The following is a 15,455-nucleotide window of genomic DNA, read 5'->3' as shown; positions in this document are numbered from 1 at the left end:
TTCCTTTAAGGTTAAACATTAGCTTGTACATAATCTTCCACATGACTACAGTACAGTATGTGTGTGCTGGTTAAAGGAAAGGGGGGTGATGCAACATTGAATAATTCACACCTCAAGGGAAAGAGCCACAGTGAAGACTATTGCCCATCCAGTCATGAGAACATAGCCGCCCATCAACATCAGCCTCCTACCCACCTTTCAATCAACAGGTTCTGCACATACACACACACACACACACACACACACAAAACATACAGAGATTTAAATTAATGTATGGCATTGTCATTCTACACAGAAATTATTCAGTATTCAGTTACATAATTAAAAATGGTAATTTAGATTCTACAAACAAATGATATCTTGGTAAAAAGGACTAAAATGTTTATCCAGCCCTGACTGATAACCCCGGCATTCAAGATGAATTAATTCACTCAAACTATGCAAGTGAGGTCAAAGGATTGCCTGTTACAGCTCTGGGACTCTTACATAACTGATAATGGATGAATGGAAGACTCACACATAGAATGCAAGCAGTGAATTCACACATCCCGGTGCCAATGGTCACATATTGGATCTGTCCTGCAGATATACCGCTTCTTGGAACACATATGATGCATAGAAGTAAATCTGAGGATTGAAAAAAAATGTCCTAAGTTTCTGAAATTAGGAGTGTGCAAAACACACATACACACGCACACCAACACTAACACTTGAAATACTTCTGAAGCATTTTTGAGTATGTAAAAAAGTGTTATGTACGTGTTATGTTTGTAAGTGTTACATGTTGTGAGATTTACCAAAGCTCTTTTGCAAGGCAAGTCAATTAGTCATTTGCTGTTTAGTTTTTCAGCAGCCATTACTCCAGTCTTCAGTGTTGGTTATCCTTTAGAAATCATTCTTTGTTCATTTCTTATAATCAGTTTTGGAAACAGTTGTGCTGCTTATATTGTTTGTAGAAACAGTTATATACATTTTCAAACTTCTCTGAATGAATGATTAAATTTTATATTATTTAAAGCATAAGTATTTGAACATAAGTACTACTATTTTATCTAATATTAATACATTAACTTATCTATTTTAACTTCTGATAATAATACATTAACTTATCTATTTCAACTTCTGATAAGTGATTTTGTGTATGTTTGCATGGATTTTTCCCCTGAATCGTGACGAATCTTTCAAAATATTAACATAAAGCCTGCAACACAAGCATTCATTCTCAATGATCGGCTGGGTGTGTTTTTTGGGGTTAACATTCACTTTATGAAGCAATGCACTGGTGATCCAGTTACACTTGAATTACCAACTAAGAGCCAAAGATATAATGACACAGAATTGGACAGGGGCAGGACTCACCGAGTCATTACCACACAGTTGCATGGCACTGCTTAGGACCGCCACAGTGATGCTGCCAGCGGACGCTGCGGTCAGTGAGAGCTCCCACGGCTGTTTTGGCACGTTTCCCTTCGTCTCATTCTGTTCCTGCAGAATCTCATCCAGCTCTTCTCTCTGCACCTCACAGCCTCGCAGACGCTGCAGTGCTGCGGAACAAACATTACTGTTGTATATAATCATGCATGAGAATTACTGCTTTGTGAACACAATCTAACGATATCTAACGTTTTGTACTATTTTTTTTTCTAACCAAAAGAAGCAAATGGTTTACTTTCATTGTATGGCCAAAAGCATCTTTGAAAAACTTGGAAAGAATTTGAATTATCCCTTTAAAAACTGTTAAAGTTATTAAAGTATATATAATATTGTTTTATCTGTAAACTCTTAAAGGGGGGGTGAAATGCTCGTTTTCACTCAATATCATTGTTAATCTTGAGTACCTATAGAGTAGTACTGCATCCTTCATAACTCCAAAAAGTCTTTAGTTTTATTATATTCATAAGGAAAGATAGTCTGTACGATTTTTCCCGGAAAAACACGAGCGCCTAGAGGCGTGACGTGTGGGCGGAGCTAAAGAATCACAAGCGTGTGGAAAGTTTTTGCGTTGAGAGCGTTTGGAAGCTGTGACAGCTGTGAAGGCTGAAAACTGAACGAGAGCAGCAGCAGCAACGACTCGCTCCGAGCGGGCTCGAACCGGGTCTCCGCATGGGAGGCGGAGGACTAACAAGGAGGCAGAGTATTTGTAAGCAGTTTTACTCACCGCATGCGGTTCCAACAACATTGTGACCCTTTTTCGTTGGAACTGCATTTTCCTTAAGAAATAAACGATGTGCAAATCCGTCGTCAAATGGGCCTTGTTTTGAAAAACAAGCATCTTCGAAATGCAGGGAACAAACAAAAACACTTGCACAAATCCGTTGATGCTCTGTAAAATAAACTCCATCCACTGGTCCCTTAATGCTGTTTCTCTTTTGGTAATCTGTGCAGGGTTGTCTTGCCCTGGCAACCAAAAACACACTCCTTTTGGTGACATTTCGCGACGCTCTCGCTCTGATCAGTGAGTCTGTGCTCAGCCTCTCAGTGCTGTGCTCTACGGGAGCGCACGCTCTTGCGGCAAAAGTGCCCTAGGACCCATATAAGGAAATTCCGCTCCATCTAACGTCACACAGAGACATATTCGAAAAAAAAACTTGAAACCGGAAGGAGTATTTTTGGAACAAAAATACTCCTTCAAACGTACAACTTAATTTTTGAAACTTTGTCCATGTTTAGCATGGGAATCCAACTCTTTGTAAAAAGTGTAAAAAACTCAATATGCATGAAATAGCATTTCACCCCCCCTTTAAAAATAAAAGTTCCCAAATAACTTTTCATTATTGAAAAACAAAAAACCAAACATAATATGCTGGATATATATGTTTTGAAGCATAGCAGGGTTTAAGCAGGTCATAAGCAACTATCTCCTGCTCAGGACCAGCTCATAACCAGCTTATGGCTATCATATTCTGTATGGCAAATAGAGCTGAAAACAACGAATCGATTTAATCGATTAAAATCGATCATTAAAATAGTTGTCAACTAATTTAGTAATCGATTCGTCGCTAAATAAATTTTATTTGCCATAAGCGGCTCATTTCGTGCATATTTAAATCTGCGGTGACCAAAGTGTGGCAGTAATGAGCCACCGGAGGTTTTACTCAGCCAGCAGCAGGTGAAGTAGCGAATAGCCAATAGCTGGCCTCGTTTTATGACGTGCTTCCCGAAACAGCGTCTCTGCAGCATTCAGCGGGAAGTGGGAGTACTTTACTTTGAGCCTTTAAAATGAAGAGTAACCTGTAAACTCTGCACTACTGAACTGTTTAAGGGCCGTTCACATATCGTGTCTTTTGCGTTGCTCAAGTTCGTTATTTCCTATGTAGGCGCGCAGTATGCACTCTCATAATGGAAGCGACGCGGTCGCGACACGCACGCGGTGCGATGCGCCCGTTTTTCCAGGCGCGTCCACACCGCATCCATTTATCCTTTGCTGAAATTTCCGGTCTTCATGGAGAGGGCACGTCATGGAGAGAGCACGTCATGGTTGCTTAGCAAAGGCAGACGCCTCAGGGGCGCTTCTGCCCGAGCGCTTTGGGAGAAGAGAAAGCGGCGCGACTAGCGTCTTCCACGCGTTTTTAGGTGCGATATGTGAACGGCCCCTAAGAATTGTATTTGTGCAGATTCTCCAGTACAAGGTTGTTTGCAAATGTTTAGTCGTAAAGCTGATAACATTGCTTTTTAACAGTTAACATTTAAAGCTTTACAACATGTTATGTGATCAGTTTGTCGTTTACCAGTTCATAATTCAGACTTGCAGCCTAATTATGACTGAATGAGAGAGGTAAATGTTTGAGTATATTTAAATGCACTTCTTTTCTAAGTATTCACTGCTCTTTTTCACACAGCAGGTTTTTTGTGTGTGTCCCAATTTTTTTTTCTGGACAACCTTCTGATGGATTTTACTTTAAATTGTGAGTTCCATTCAGGTTTCATGCCATTGGCACTTTTTTTCGAAGGATTGTTTACAATTTCACAGCATAAGCTATAAAGCTTTTTCCCAGTAAATAATAAAATACAATGCACTGCAATTTTATTCTGTTTTATCCTTATACTTCGTGAAAATATGTTCTCAAGATTCCTTAAGCTTTGTTTGGGATGTTAAACTACTTTAGGAGCTCTAAGGACTGCCATGGTGAAAACAATATTTGAAATCTCCTTGTGAATTTTGCTAGAGTATGGATCAGTGTTTTGATTGCAGAAGAGTTCGACAAAGGATTACTAACATAATAAAACAACTCCAGGTATATTTTTGATGAGGATATGACAATGCAAAATGGTTAAATCTCTTAAAAATCTATGCTGAATGATTAAAGACCTTTATTAATAATTTACTTGGGGAAAAAATGGAAAAAACTAAAATATAAGTACATAAACCGATTAATCGATTAATCGTAAAATAATCGACAGATTAATCGATTATTCAAAATAATCGTTAGTTGCAGCCCTAATCGCAAACAATATAGCAATATACAGTATAACTGCACCAATACTTAAAACTCAGGTTCTCATACCCATTAGGGGCCTCTTTGTCTCCACAGTCAATGAGGAGGTAGCGGGGACTTTCTGGGAACCATGGCAAGGTGAGGAGCTGGATGAAGCCTGGGATAGCATTACTAGCCAATAAGTACTGCCAACACGGCTCACAAACCTAACAGCTCTCTGAAATAAATACAGACATTTTTAAAATCAGTCATTCCAGTCATGCTTGTCTATTAATTTGGGCAAAAAATAACATTGCCACGTTAGGTATTTTCAATGCTGTTCATAAAGTACTCAATAAAATAAAATAAAAATCTTCACATTACATAACGAAATGGTAATCACTCTCATTAGCGTCGTAAGAGATATGTCAAATATATAACATACTTCAGACTGACCACCTGTCCCAACACCAGACCAAAGAAGTGAAGACTGCTGAGGACAGGGACACAGCCCCTCGTAAGTGCTTTGTGCACTCTCACAAAATACATGGGCTGTACATTCATTACTGATGCCTGAATAGAAACAGAGAATATGTTTTAATAATACTAGGAAGAAAACTAGTCATCTCAATGGCAAAATAGAAAAGAGACCATTAAACTGCATTTGCAGGAAAAATATATACACAGTACCTGCATTTATGCCAACCAAAATCTGGAGATGATAATCATTCTCAAATGACTTTGCTGTTCGGCTTAACAACGCAAGCAATGAACTTGAGAAGAGAAAGACATTGTTCAGCAACATAGTCTTCTTCCTTGGAAACAAGAACATAACAGAGCATACTTAGATTTACTACTTATTTAAAGTTTAACATTTTTTTTACATTTAAATCATCAAGTCTAAATAAATATAAATAAATAAAAATTGTGCATGGAACATGAACTTTTCATGTAAATTATACTGTATAAAAACAAGATTAATCATACCTCCCGAAACGTACAGACATTGGCCCTGCTATCAGGGCCCCAATAAAGCCGCCCAGTGAGAAAATGGAAACAATAAAGGTCCATATCAGTGTGATGTCGTAAACCCCCAACTGTATTCCCATCGCTCCAAAAAATGTCTCATTGACAAAGTTTTGAATGAACTGCAGGAATGAATACAGAACAGAAAACTGGTAACTGGTCTTAATAGACACAGAGAACTAATATGAAATGAATTTAAACATTTTTACTCTTTCACAAACACTAAGTCAATTAAATACTTACCACAGTTGGTGCATTCATAATGGCCAGGTTGTATCCATATTGTAGAGTCCCCCAATAGCTGTAGAGGTCACCATTAATACCAAAGTGTATGTATGACCCTGAGTATACACATAACTATAATAATAACAGGCATTTAATGTGACAAAACAAAATCAACTTCACAACAAAATAACTACAATTAAATTAGAAATCGGTTAAATATGACTTTACAGTGAAACTCACAACTTATTTATTTAATTTAAAAACACAAATCTGACTAAAAGGAACACCACCAATAAACAGTCTACCTTCTTCTCCTTTGTGGTCATGCTGCCCTCTTTAAAAAGAATCCAGAGGATGAAATCCAAGAATAAAGAAGGTCGTTGTCAGTTTGTGCTCGCCATTAAATGAGACACTGATGCTCCGAGAAAGGTGCGTAGAATAGAGATCTCGAGTCTATGACACACGTCTGCTGATGTTACAGCCAGCAATAAGTAACCTCAGAATAGTTTAATCAACCACCCTCTTGACTAGATTAAACAATGTTGTAAAAGATTTTCGAATTCTCTTGAGAATTTTAAATGAAACTATCGTGCTCTTTACAAACTATACACTGGCGCTATGTCCACGTGAAAGTCCAAGTCCATTTGAAAGAAAATTAATCTGTAGTTCAACTCCACCTATCGGAATATAATATAAATGTGGGTACTGTAAAACGGAATATTAACGTGCTATTTATTTATTTTTTTTTAGAACAAATAATTTTAGCTTGTTTTACATTCAATCATCACAGGTTACTTAAATGTTTATGGTAACGTTTATAGAACTCCAGTAAAATATTAAGACTATCCATACATACCATTAGGGGGCAGCATAACATTATCATCTTTTGGCACTTTGAATTTTGCACTGGACAAGAAAGTTTAAGGAATAAATAAAATCTTGGTTTTTGGTTGCCCTATCAATAAATTAGCATTAATACATTATTTGGATCAGTTCAAAAATCTCTTCAGACCAGTTTAGGTAACACAAAGAAATGCATAACTGACCTAAGACCTCTGTGGACATTTGGGTTCTTCCAATAAGTGTTGTAAAAGCAGACACTTAAGAATGATCAACCAAATCAATCCAGTCTTGAGGAATCATTTTACCTGGTATAAATCAATATGGCTACCAATAATAAGGAGCTGTTCTCAACCCTTAATTCACTCTGTAGTTAGTTCTGAAAATAAACGCAGTCAACCTTTTTTTGTTTTTGTTTTTGTTGCATATTTAAAAAAATAACTTTACATCGAGAAAAAAAGGTACACAGGTTTAACCAAATATGTTAAAACACTATCAGATCTCCATCAACGCACGTCTTTTAAATCACACGAGCGCACACGCATGACACAAGCACGCGCTCACAACAGAAGGATGTCAATGGTGTGAAAAGGGTTCTGTGCTAGGAGTGATTTAGGAGTGTATTAGTAACGGGGTTTTGTAGTTAACAATGTTTTATTATCTTTATCGTGAAAGTGAATTAGAACTAATATATAGATAGGGCTTCATATGACGTCAGTGGTAAGACGGCGTTGCTCAAGTTTGACTCAAGTTCAATACCTGAGTTGACGAAACAGGGAGAATATGCTGTAACTTTCAGTTTTTTTTTTTTTTCATTCCTAATATTATGCACGCAATCTCTATGCTACTTTATGTGCAAGCTTGTGTGCTCTGTCCATGTGCAGCAATGTAGCAGCAAATTTGTGTCAAGCTGAGATTAACAAACTGTACAACTTATAACATGCTTTAACCTCACCCACGTGCAAATCATTCCTGAAGACAGTCAAAACCTTCAGAGGTAATTCATATAATTAATAAATTCATACAATCATTTGAATAATTCCCTTAACACTCTTTTCTGCAACAACCTCCCAACTTTTCCGCCCTATTTCGACTCAAACCGAAACTACTCTGCTCTGCACACCTGAGCTATGTTACCAATTTTATATTCAGCAGATCTACAGCCTGAAGGAAACATCAGTTTCTTAGTTCAAATACACCTTTGTAAAGGGTGCAAATGATACTTAATATATCAATTAATAAAACTGGAGCCCTATTTTAACGATCTTAATGCAAAGTGTAGAGCGCACGATGCAGGTGCACTCAGGGCGTGTCCAAATCCACTTTTGCTATTTTAACAACGGAAAATACGGCCTGTGCACCGCCGGGCACTTTTTTGGAATGGGTTGTCCCTATTCTCTTAATGCGTAATGGGCGTAACGTTCAGTAAACCAATCAGAGTGTCATCTCCCATTCCCTTTAGGAGGCGAATGCGCTCGCGCCATTGCTGATCACTATTTACATGGCGGAATTTGTTGGTGGAAAAGCTGAATGTTTATCAAGGGAAGAAACAGTCATGAGTCAGTTAATATATATGTGTGTGTATTGACACGATTGTTCAATTAATTAGCCAATTTCATTAATCATTATAAGTAGTAATAGGCTGAATTGGAAATAAGTAGCCTAATTCTAATACACGCAATCCATCAATACATTTTTATATTTATTAATTTTTTATATTTATGTAGCATACACAATAATATTCTTTTACACTGTAATCCTATTATTTTTAATATTTGGCATGATTGTGTGATGCGCATCCCTGTATGTAATAAGCAAAGTCAACCTGCACTGTGGACCTGCCCAGAGGCACATTTTCTACCAAGTGCTCTTTAAATAACCAAAAAATATTGAGCCATTGACTTTAGGGGCAGTCTATTTTCAGCTCCTTAAAATAGCAATATGCCAGCAATGTGCCTGAACACATCTCTTTTTTAGACCATCACATCCATGGGGTGCAGAAATGGGCGCAGATGCAGTTGCTAATTAAACGACGTGGCACTGGACGGGAAAATGCGAATGGTGCCAGACTGAAACTAGCAAATACACTTGCGCTGTGCCTTGCGTCGAATTGCACCAGGTGTATGATAGGGCCCTGGTACTTGCACATCTTGCCGGTTCGAAAGAGAGTCCTGATGCACCTTGGAGTTCCAGTAGGTTGGTTGAAGTTAATTGATGAGGAAAAGAACCATTTCGAACTTGATGAATGGAAAGACAAAGCTGAAAGGCCTGCAGAAAAACTTTCTGTATAAGTAATACAGAAGAGTTCTAGCTCACATTCATATTTTCTCAGTATCTAACAAAACCGCATACTGGCATATGTTGGAGACCACGCCCACACCAGATCACATCTTCTTTAGAAGATTCACGCCTCTCAGGATAGGCTTGTCCAATGAGAAAGGCTGAAATTCCAAAGTGGGAAGGTTTGAAATACTGGAGAGTTTTACAGCCCTTTGTCTGAGAGCATGGTTATTTGGGTGTTAGGTGTTGGTGGAAAATTACTAAAGATTCTTAGAATACTAACATATGCTACCAACATATAACAGTACCCTCTCATTTAGATCATCAGAAGATGAATTCATTGATACTAAACATGGTTAAGATTACACGAATGAGTAGTTCCATCATTAGCATGCATAAAACAGCAAAAATACAAAATATAAAAGACAATATACAACATATACCTCGAGTATATGTGTGTTCATTCAAAGAAAGGTTTTCCTATTAATTCATTAGAGAGAGTACATTTTTATGGGCATTTATGTGTCTGTTTATGAGAGACTTGAGTTAAGGGCCCACATTCCTTTGAGCCATAACACTGGTGTTATCAGATGATTTGTCTTTAGCTGCCATGGAAACAGGGGCCTGGTCTGCCTTTTGAGGTGTTAGTTTCATTTCGGGGAAGGGTCCATAGACCCTCATATTTGTGTCACAGTGTCTGGTCTGTGTATCCCTGGGTGTCCATTAGTAGTCTCACTTCCCCATATAGTCACCCCACTGCAGGAAGTGCATTTCCCACAAGCCTTTGTCCGAATCATCAATGTTAATTGCACACCTGTTAATTGCACGCAGTTGTTCCCACTTTCATTGTTTTCACCTGTCCATTGTTGTGGCAAAAACAATTACTAACAAATAGCATCTCAGTGTAAGAGGCAAGGAATCAAATTATATTTAAGGAAAGAAGTTTATTTTCCTTAAATAGGTGCGTTCACTGTTTCAGCAACTACCCTGAAACACAACAGACCTGAATCACACTGAAAACAGACAGCCTTATTATACTGTTATCACCCCCACTTTTTACAAGGCTCCTTCTTTGTAAATTTCCACTTAACCCAGTAAACTCAGAAAACACTATGGTCCTTCGAACCCCCTGGGCTTTTATTATCTTCACACCCGTGAGGTCAAAGGTCTTTATTTATGGCTAAGCCCTCTGTCTTTCCTGAGTAAATTACCCGCTCTAAAGACCTCAAAAGCTATTTGTTTTACTGTGTGATGTCTAAGTTGCATTCCAGGTGACATACATACATATTGAGAGAGAAACACAAGTTAAATCAAAAGGAAAAAATAAAAATATATAAAAACCCACACAATGTCTAAGAAAGTAAATACAACACTATATATACTGATTTTTTCTATCAGTTTCATGGAGTCCTTGGTTTATGTCACCCTTCCTTTTCGTGTTAATGTTTTTTTATGTTTCTTGTTTTCGACTGCCTTTCTGATATTGACCTTTTGCCTGATTGGATATAGATTTTTGGATTCCCCTTTTAAAAAACTGCAACTGGATCTCTCTGTTTGTGTGTGCGTTAGTTACAATTTGGCCATTTGGTAAGTTTAAGGGGATGTTAGAGATTATTTGTTAAATATTACCAATAGATGTGTGTCTGATTGATCCAAATGCTACATCCGGTTGCAGTGTTATCGTGTAGACAGCAAAACCAGAGTATTTTGGCCTGGGACATTGCAGCCTACACTGTTATCTCCACCTACTGGAAACTTTTTCAGGCTTCTGATTGGCCAGCATGGCTTTACGGTTGAGATAACATCACCACCTGTTGGTTTGGCATGCTCTTGACATAGCATGCATTTCCATTTTCATGTGGACAGAGATTTTTATTTATTTTTAATGAAAAGCATGTTACTGACACCACAAAGTGAGAAAAAAGACTTTTAGGATGTTCTGATGAGTTTTTAATGGGTGCGGCACATTGCAAGTAAGACTTCAGTTTAGTCTGCAATGATGATGAGCTAAAAGCATAATATCATAATTTTAAAGCATATATAATAGTGGTATTGTTAATTATAGTAATAAGATCTTCTTGTCTGTTAGAAATGGGAACTCAAAGTATGGTTAGTGCACATAAGCTAAAAAAGAAAGAAGGGTATGTCTGCATTGGTGTTAAGTCCTACCACAAGCACTCAGACTTTAACATTCACATTTTGAAAAATGACATTATGCTTTTGAGGGTAAAAGTAGGTCTAATTGACTCTTATTAAATTATTAATTCAGATTCAGTCTGAATTTTAAAGATGATAATGTTACTGTGTTACAGCTATAGAAAGAAGGTTGTCAATTAGAGACCATCAGTAGTAAGAAGTATCACTTAAGTCATGTGTTGATGTGTCATGTGTTGATCTGTGTTTCTCCTCAGGGGGATTCAGGACCTCCCTTGGTTTGGTTGATGACCCAAAAGTCTGTAATAGTTGTAAATGACCTGAGGTTTATACAAAGATTTCAGCATATCTTCCATGGATCCACTCCATAATTGTAATAAGTGATTTTTGTATTGAGAAAGGATGACGTAGTTGTTTAAATGTTCAATAAACAAAATGTGTGTTAAGCACCAACACGTTTAAGATTTCCTCATTATTGCAGCGCTATAAAATAGTAGTAGGCTAATAAGGACTCAAATAAAATAAAAAATTATAGGTTTCTGGAAACCTGTTTGCTTTGACCTCCATATATGGTGTTATTGTAATTATGTTTTGCATAAATTCGTAATCACAAGCATCTTAAAAGACATTTTCTAAATGTATATTTAAGAAATCAATAAAGGTGTATTGCAGATGAGCAAAAATAGGTATTCCAGATGTAAACGCAAATCTAATAGTCATCTCTAAGATGTAAGTCTATCAGGTAATGATTTTTATGGTGGATTTTTGTCTGCCTTTAAAAGCAGAAGATGTTGTTTATGGGCCACAACCTGTAACTATGTTTCATTATTTGTTGATGTGCGCTGCATGAATTCTCTCTTAAAGGGATATTTCACCAAATTTTCACCTGTAATTAATTATTCACCTTCATTTCATACCAAACCCATAAGGCATCTGTATATATACAGAACAAAAATTAAGACATTTGTGATCAAATCTGAGAGCTGTCTGACTCTTCCATAGACCGTAAGGTTACTTCCACGATCAAGGGTATTTTTGTTTTCTTTGCACACAATAAAAGTAATTAATGACAGAATATAGATTTTTGGGTTAACAATCCCTATTATATAGGCTTAAACTCTAAATTACCATCCCCCCCCCCCCCACACACACACTTTCCCTTTAGAGCCTTTCAATTACTTGACTTGGCGCATACCTCATAAAATATCACAATAACTTAAAGCTTTGATGGAGACAATTATGAGACCTCCAGAGAGTTTAGCTTAAGGAAAACATTGAGCACAATGTGTGATGTTATTGAGATCTCTTCTGAACTTAGATTTAAACTGTTTCAGATCAAATTAATCTTGATAATGTCAGATAACTTTGATAGAAAGGTATGCAATGGATTACAAACAACCAAAAATTCAGACAACTGTTAGTATGACACTATGTAATATAATACTTAATTTTTTATCAGTCTGTGGTGTAAAAAGGTCACATTAGTAATTAAACAAAAATCACAATATATGGTCAGGTCAAAGTGTCTGAATAATTTTTGGTAAATTTTACTGGTAGTCCACTGTATATAGAATGTATGTATATATATGTAAGAAAACTCAACTATCAATATCAACAAACAGTATCAACAAATATAATATGGTGCAGTTATAAAAATATTACTTGACCTTTAACTTGAGACGTTAATGTGACACAGTAGGAATGAAAATACTATGTGTGTGTCCGACATCCACAGCCACATGCACACATATATATCTTACATTTTGTATGTTGCGGTTTCAGATAAAAGTGGATGCAGATGACAAGAACACAAGTAATATCTTCTTACCATCAGTGTTACTGACACCACAAGCTGAGAAAAAAAGGCTTGCAGGCAGCTCAGTGTCTCCACCCATCCTCACATTTATATAGTGTTTTGTCAGTAAGAGCTCACTGTCTTCATGATGATCATCATCTCTCTGCTCCTGCTGGCCTCTCTGCTGCCACACCTGACCTTCACCGGTGAGAATGATTGTATATAACAGCACATTAGCTATATTAACTTGTATACAGAATAAGCTCACTAATAGTTCTCTCTCTCTCAGCTCGTGTGAATGTGGGTATAGTGAATGGCAAAGAAGCAAAACCCCACTCCAGACCTTACATGGTTTCTCTTCAGAATCGTTTTAAACATACCTGTGGTGGATTCCTCATCTCTGATGAGTTTGTCATGACTGCTGCTCATTGCTGGAAAGGGTAAGAGTTTTAATTTTTTTTTGGTTTGTTTTTCAGTCTAAACGGCAATGTTGAGTTAAAACTGACAAAATGACTGGAGTACAACAAGACAATGTTTTGGATTACATAAATACACATTTCTCTTTCAACAGATATCCAGAGATTCTGACGGTTGTGGTTGGTGCTCATGACTTCAGGAAGAGTGAGGATTCATACCGTGTCGAAGTGAAGTCTTACATCTCACATCCACACTATACATTCTGTTCGCGTCAGAATGACATCATGCTTTTGAGGGTAATGACCTGTAAAACATTGTTTTAAATAATCTCTGATCAGAAAACAGTGGAATAAACCTGACTTATCTATGTTTGAATTTCTATTCAGAAATATATTTTAAGAGGCAATTGTAAATAATAATAAAAATACAAATAAAAATAAACACTGGCACTTATCTCAAAAACAGCAGAATAATACATTTCAGTCTTATAAAATATGATTAAATCTCCTAATAATGGTTGTGTTTTTGAGTTACAGCTACAGGAAAAGGTCAAACCAAATAACTATGTTAACTGGATATCATTACCGAAGGAAGGAGATGTTAGTGGAGGCACTCTCTGTAGTGTTGCAGGCTGGGGAAGAAAGGAGATTAATGACATATTGAGCAATCGGCTACTGGAGGCAAACACGACTACAGAAAACCACGAAGAGTGTCAACGTAAATGGGAATCCAAGTTTTTGGCCTCGCAGATGATCTGTGCACATGGTCGTGGAGGATCCTGCAGAGTATGTACAAAACATTTACAGATTTTATGTTAATATATGAACTGGTTTCACTAGTGATTTTCTGATCTTTGTTTCTTAAAAGGGAGATTCAGGAGGTCCTTTGGTTTGTGGAAACACTGCAGTTGGTGTGACATGTTTTGGGTCCAGAATAAAATGCAATTCAGCTGTGCATCCTAATGTCTATACTAAGATTTCAGCATATCTTCCATGGATTCACCAAATTATTAGAAATATTAAGTGAATTAATAAAAAAATTAAAGGAAGATTTTATTTTTTTTTAATTATTGTGAAAATCTCTCAATAAAAATGTCAAATGGCAATCAATCAGTTGAAGTGTCCTCATTGTCACAATCATATATAAAAATGTCCAAGAAGTCCAAAGTCATTTCAAATTAGTTCACTTGGTTGCCATCTTGGTGATGCTATTTCCAGTCGAAACAATACAAAATAACAAATAATAAACTGGTCAATCAACCTCTGTAATTTGTTTAACTCACTACTAGAGAAAGCAAATTTGTGAAAACTTGCAAAACGACAAAAATGTTTGTAACTGTAAAAGAAAGACAATTAGCCTACTGACTTTTGTTGTATTATTCCCAATACTATGTTGATGAAACATGTCTTGATTAATAAAATATAAAAAAGCTCTATTTTTAGTAAAAAAAAAAAAAAAAAAAAAAATCATGTTTTGTCCTGTTTAAACATTTCTTTACGATCAGAGCGAGGAGTAGAAGTGTTCTGTCATGTGAGAACAGCCTAATCAAATGTGACTAAGCTTGTCATAAAACAGAATTACCATCCAATCACAATTCGTTATTGATTAGCTTGAAGTAAGTGAAGGTGGTACAAGCAGAATCACGCTAAATGAACGGGGGGGTCTGGAGATGCCACAAGTCTCTCCCAACAGGCAATCTTATGGTCTGATGTATCAGAAATTATTGTCACCCCTCGTGAGGGTATCACACAGTTGAAGCAGAGCTTCGAGATGACTGCCCAAATCTCAGTGCTTTTTCCCTCACTGCACATGCAAGGAAGTACTGTAGAAATTTAACCAATGAATCTTTAATGCAGCAAGAAAGACATTGAAAAGAGGAAGATCTTTTAATAAATAAAGAGAAACACGTTGTAAAATTATAAATATTTCAGTTTTAAACCAATGCATGCCACACAAACAATTTGCATACTGCACGATTCACATGAAGTATGGAAGAATATGAGTAGCAATATTCAATTTGGAATGTAATATGCAAAATGACAATGCAATACTGCATGTAAAATACCAATGCATTCTGTATTTACATTTACATTTTCCAATACATTTGTACAACGTTTTGTGCAAAATGAAAATGAAATTACATAATTTTCATTTGGCATTTCATACACTAGTTTAATATGCAAAATGAATAAAAATTGTAATGCTTCATAAATTACTAAATTAAAATGAAAATGTATCACAAATTGTTAGATATGTGTAACATGTTCAAGCAAAAACTGTGGCAAAATTATCATTCAAATGTT

The 15,455-nt window shown here is 36.5% G+C and overlaps 1 protein-coding gene and 1 pseudogene across 1 annotated transcript; one reads left to right on the top strand and one right to left on the bottom strand.

Annotated features, from left to right (window-relative positions):
• Positions 1-28: 28 nt before the first annotated feature.
• On the bottom strand, positions 29-9,467 carry LOC113040539 (solute carrier family 2, facilitated glucose transporter member 11-like; annotated as a pseudogene).
• Positions 9,468-12,804: 3,337 nt separating this feature from the next.
• LOC113040081 (mast cell protease 4-like) lies at positions 12,805-14,271 on the top strand. The gene is made up of 5 exons (XM_026198332.1): positions 12,805-12,941; positions 13,025-13,175; positions 13,307-13,448; positions 13,689-13,937; positions 14,020-14,271. Exons 1-5 carry the CDS (start codon positions 12,881-12,883, stop codon positions 14,176-14,178), a joined length of 762 nt encoding a protein of 253 aa, XP_026054117.1. The 5' UTR covers positions 12,805-12,880; the 3' UTR covers positions 14,179-14,271.
• The last annotated feature ends 1,184 nt before the right edge of the window (positions 14,272-15,455 follow it).

Source organism: Carassius auratus, chromosome 22 (assembly GCF_003368295.1).
Source record: "Carassius auratus strain Wakin chromosome 22, ASM336829v1, whole genome shotgun sequence".
NCBI lineage: Eukaryota > Metazoa > Chordata > Actinopteri > Cypriniformes > Cyprinidae > Carassius > Carassius auratus.
Note: the sequence above shows the minus strand (reverse complement) of the source record. Positions and strands in the feature narration are given on the sequence as shown.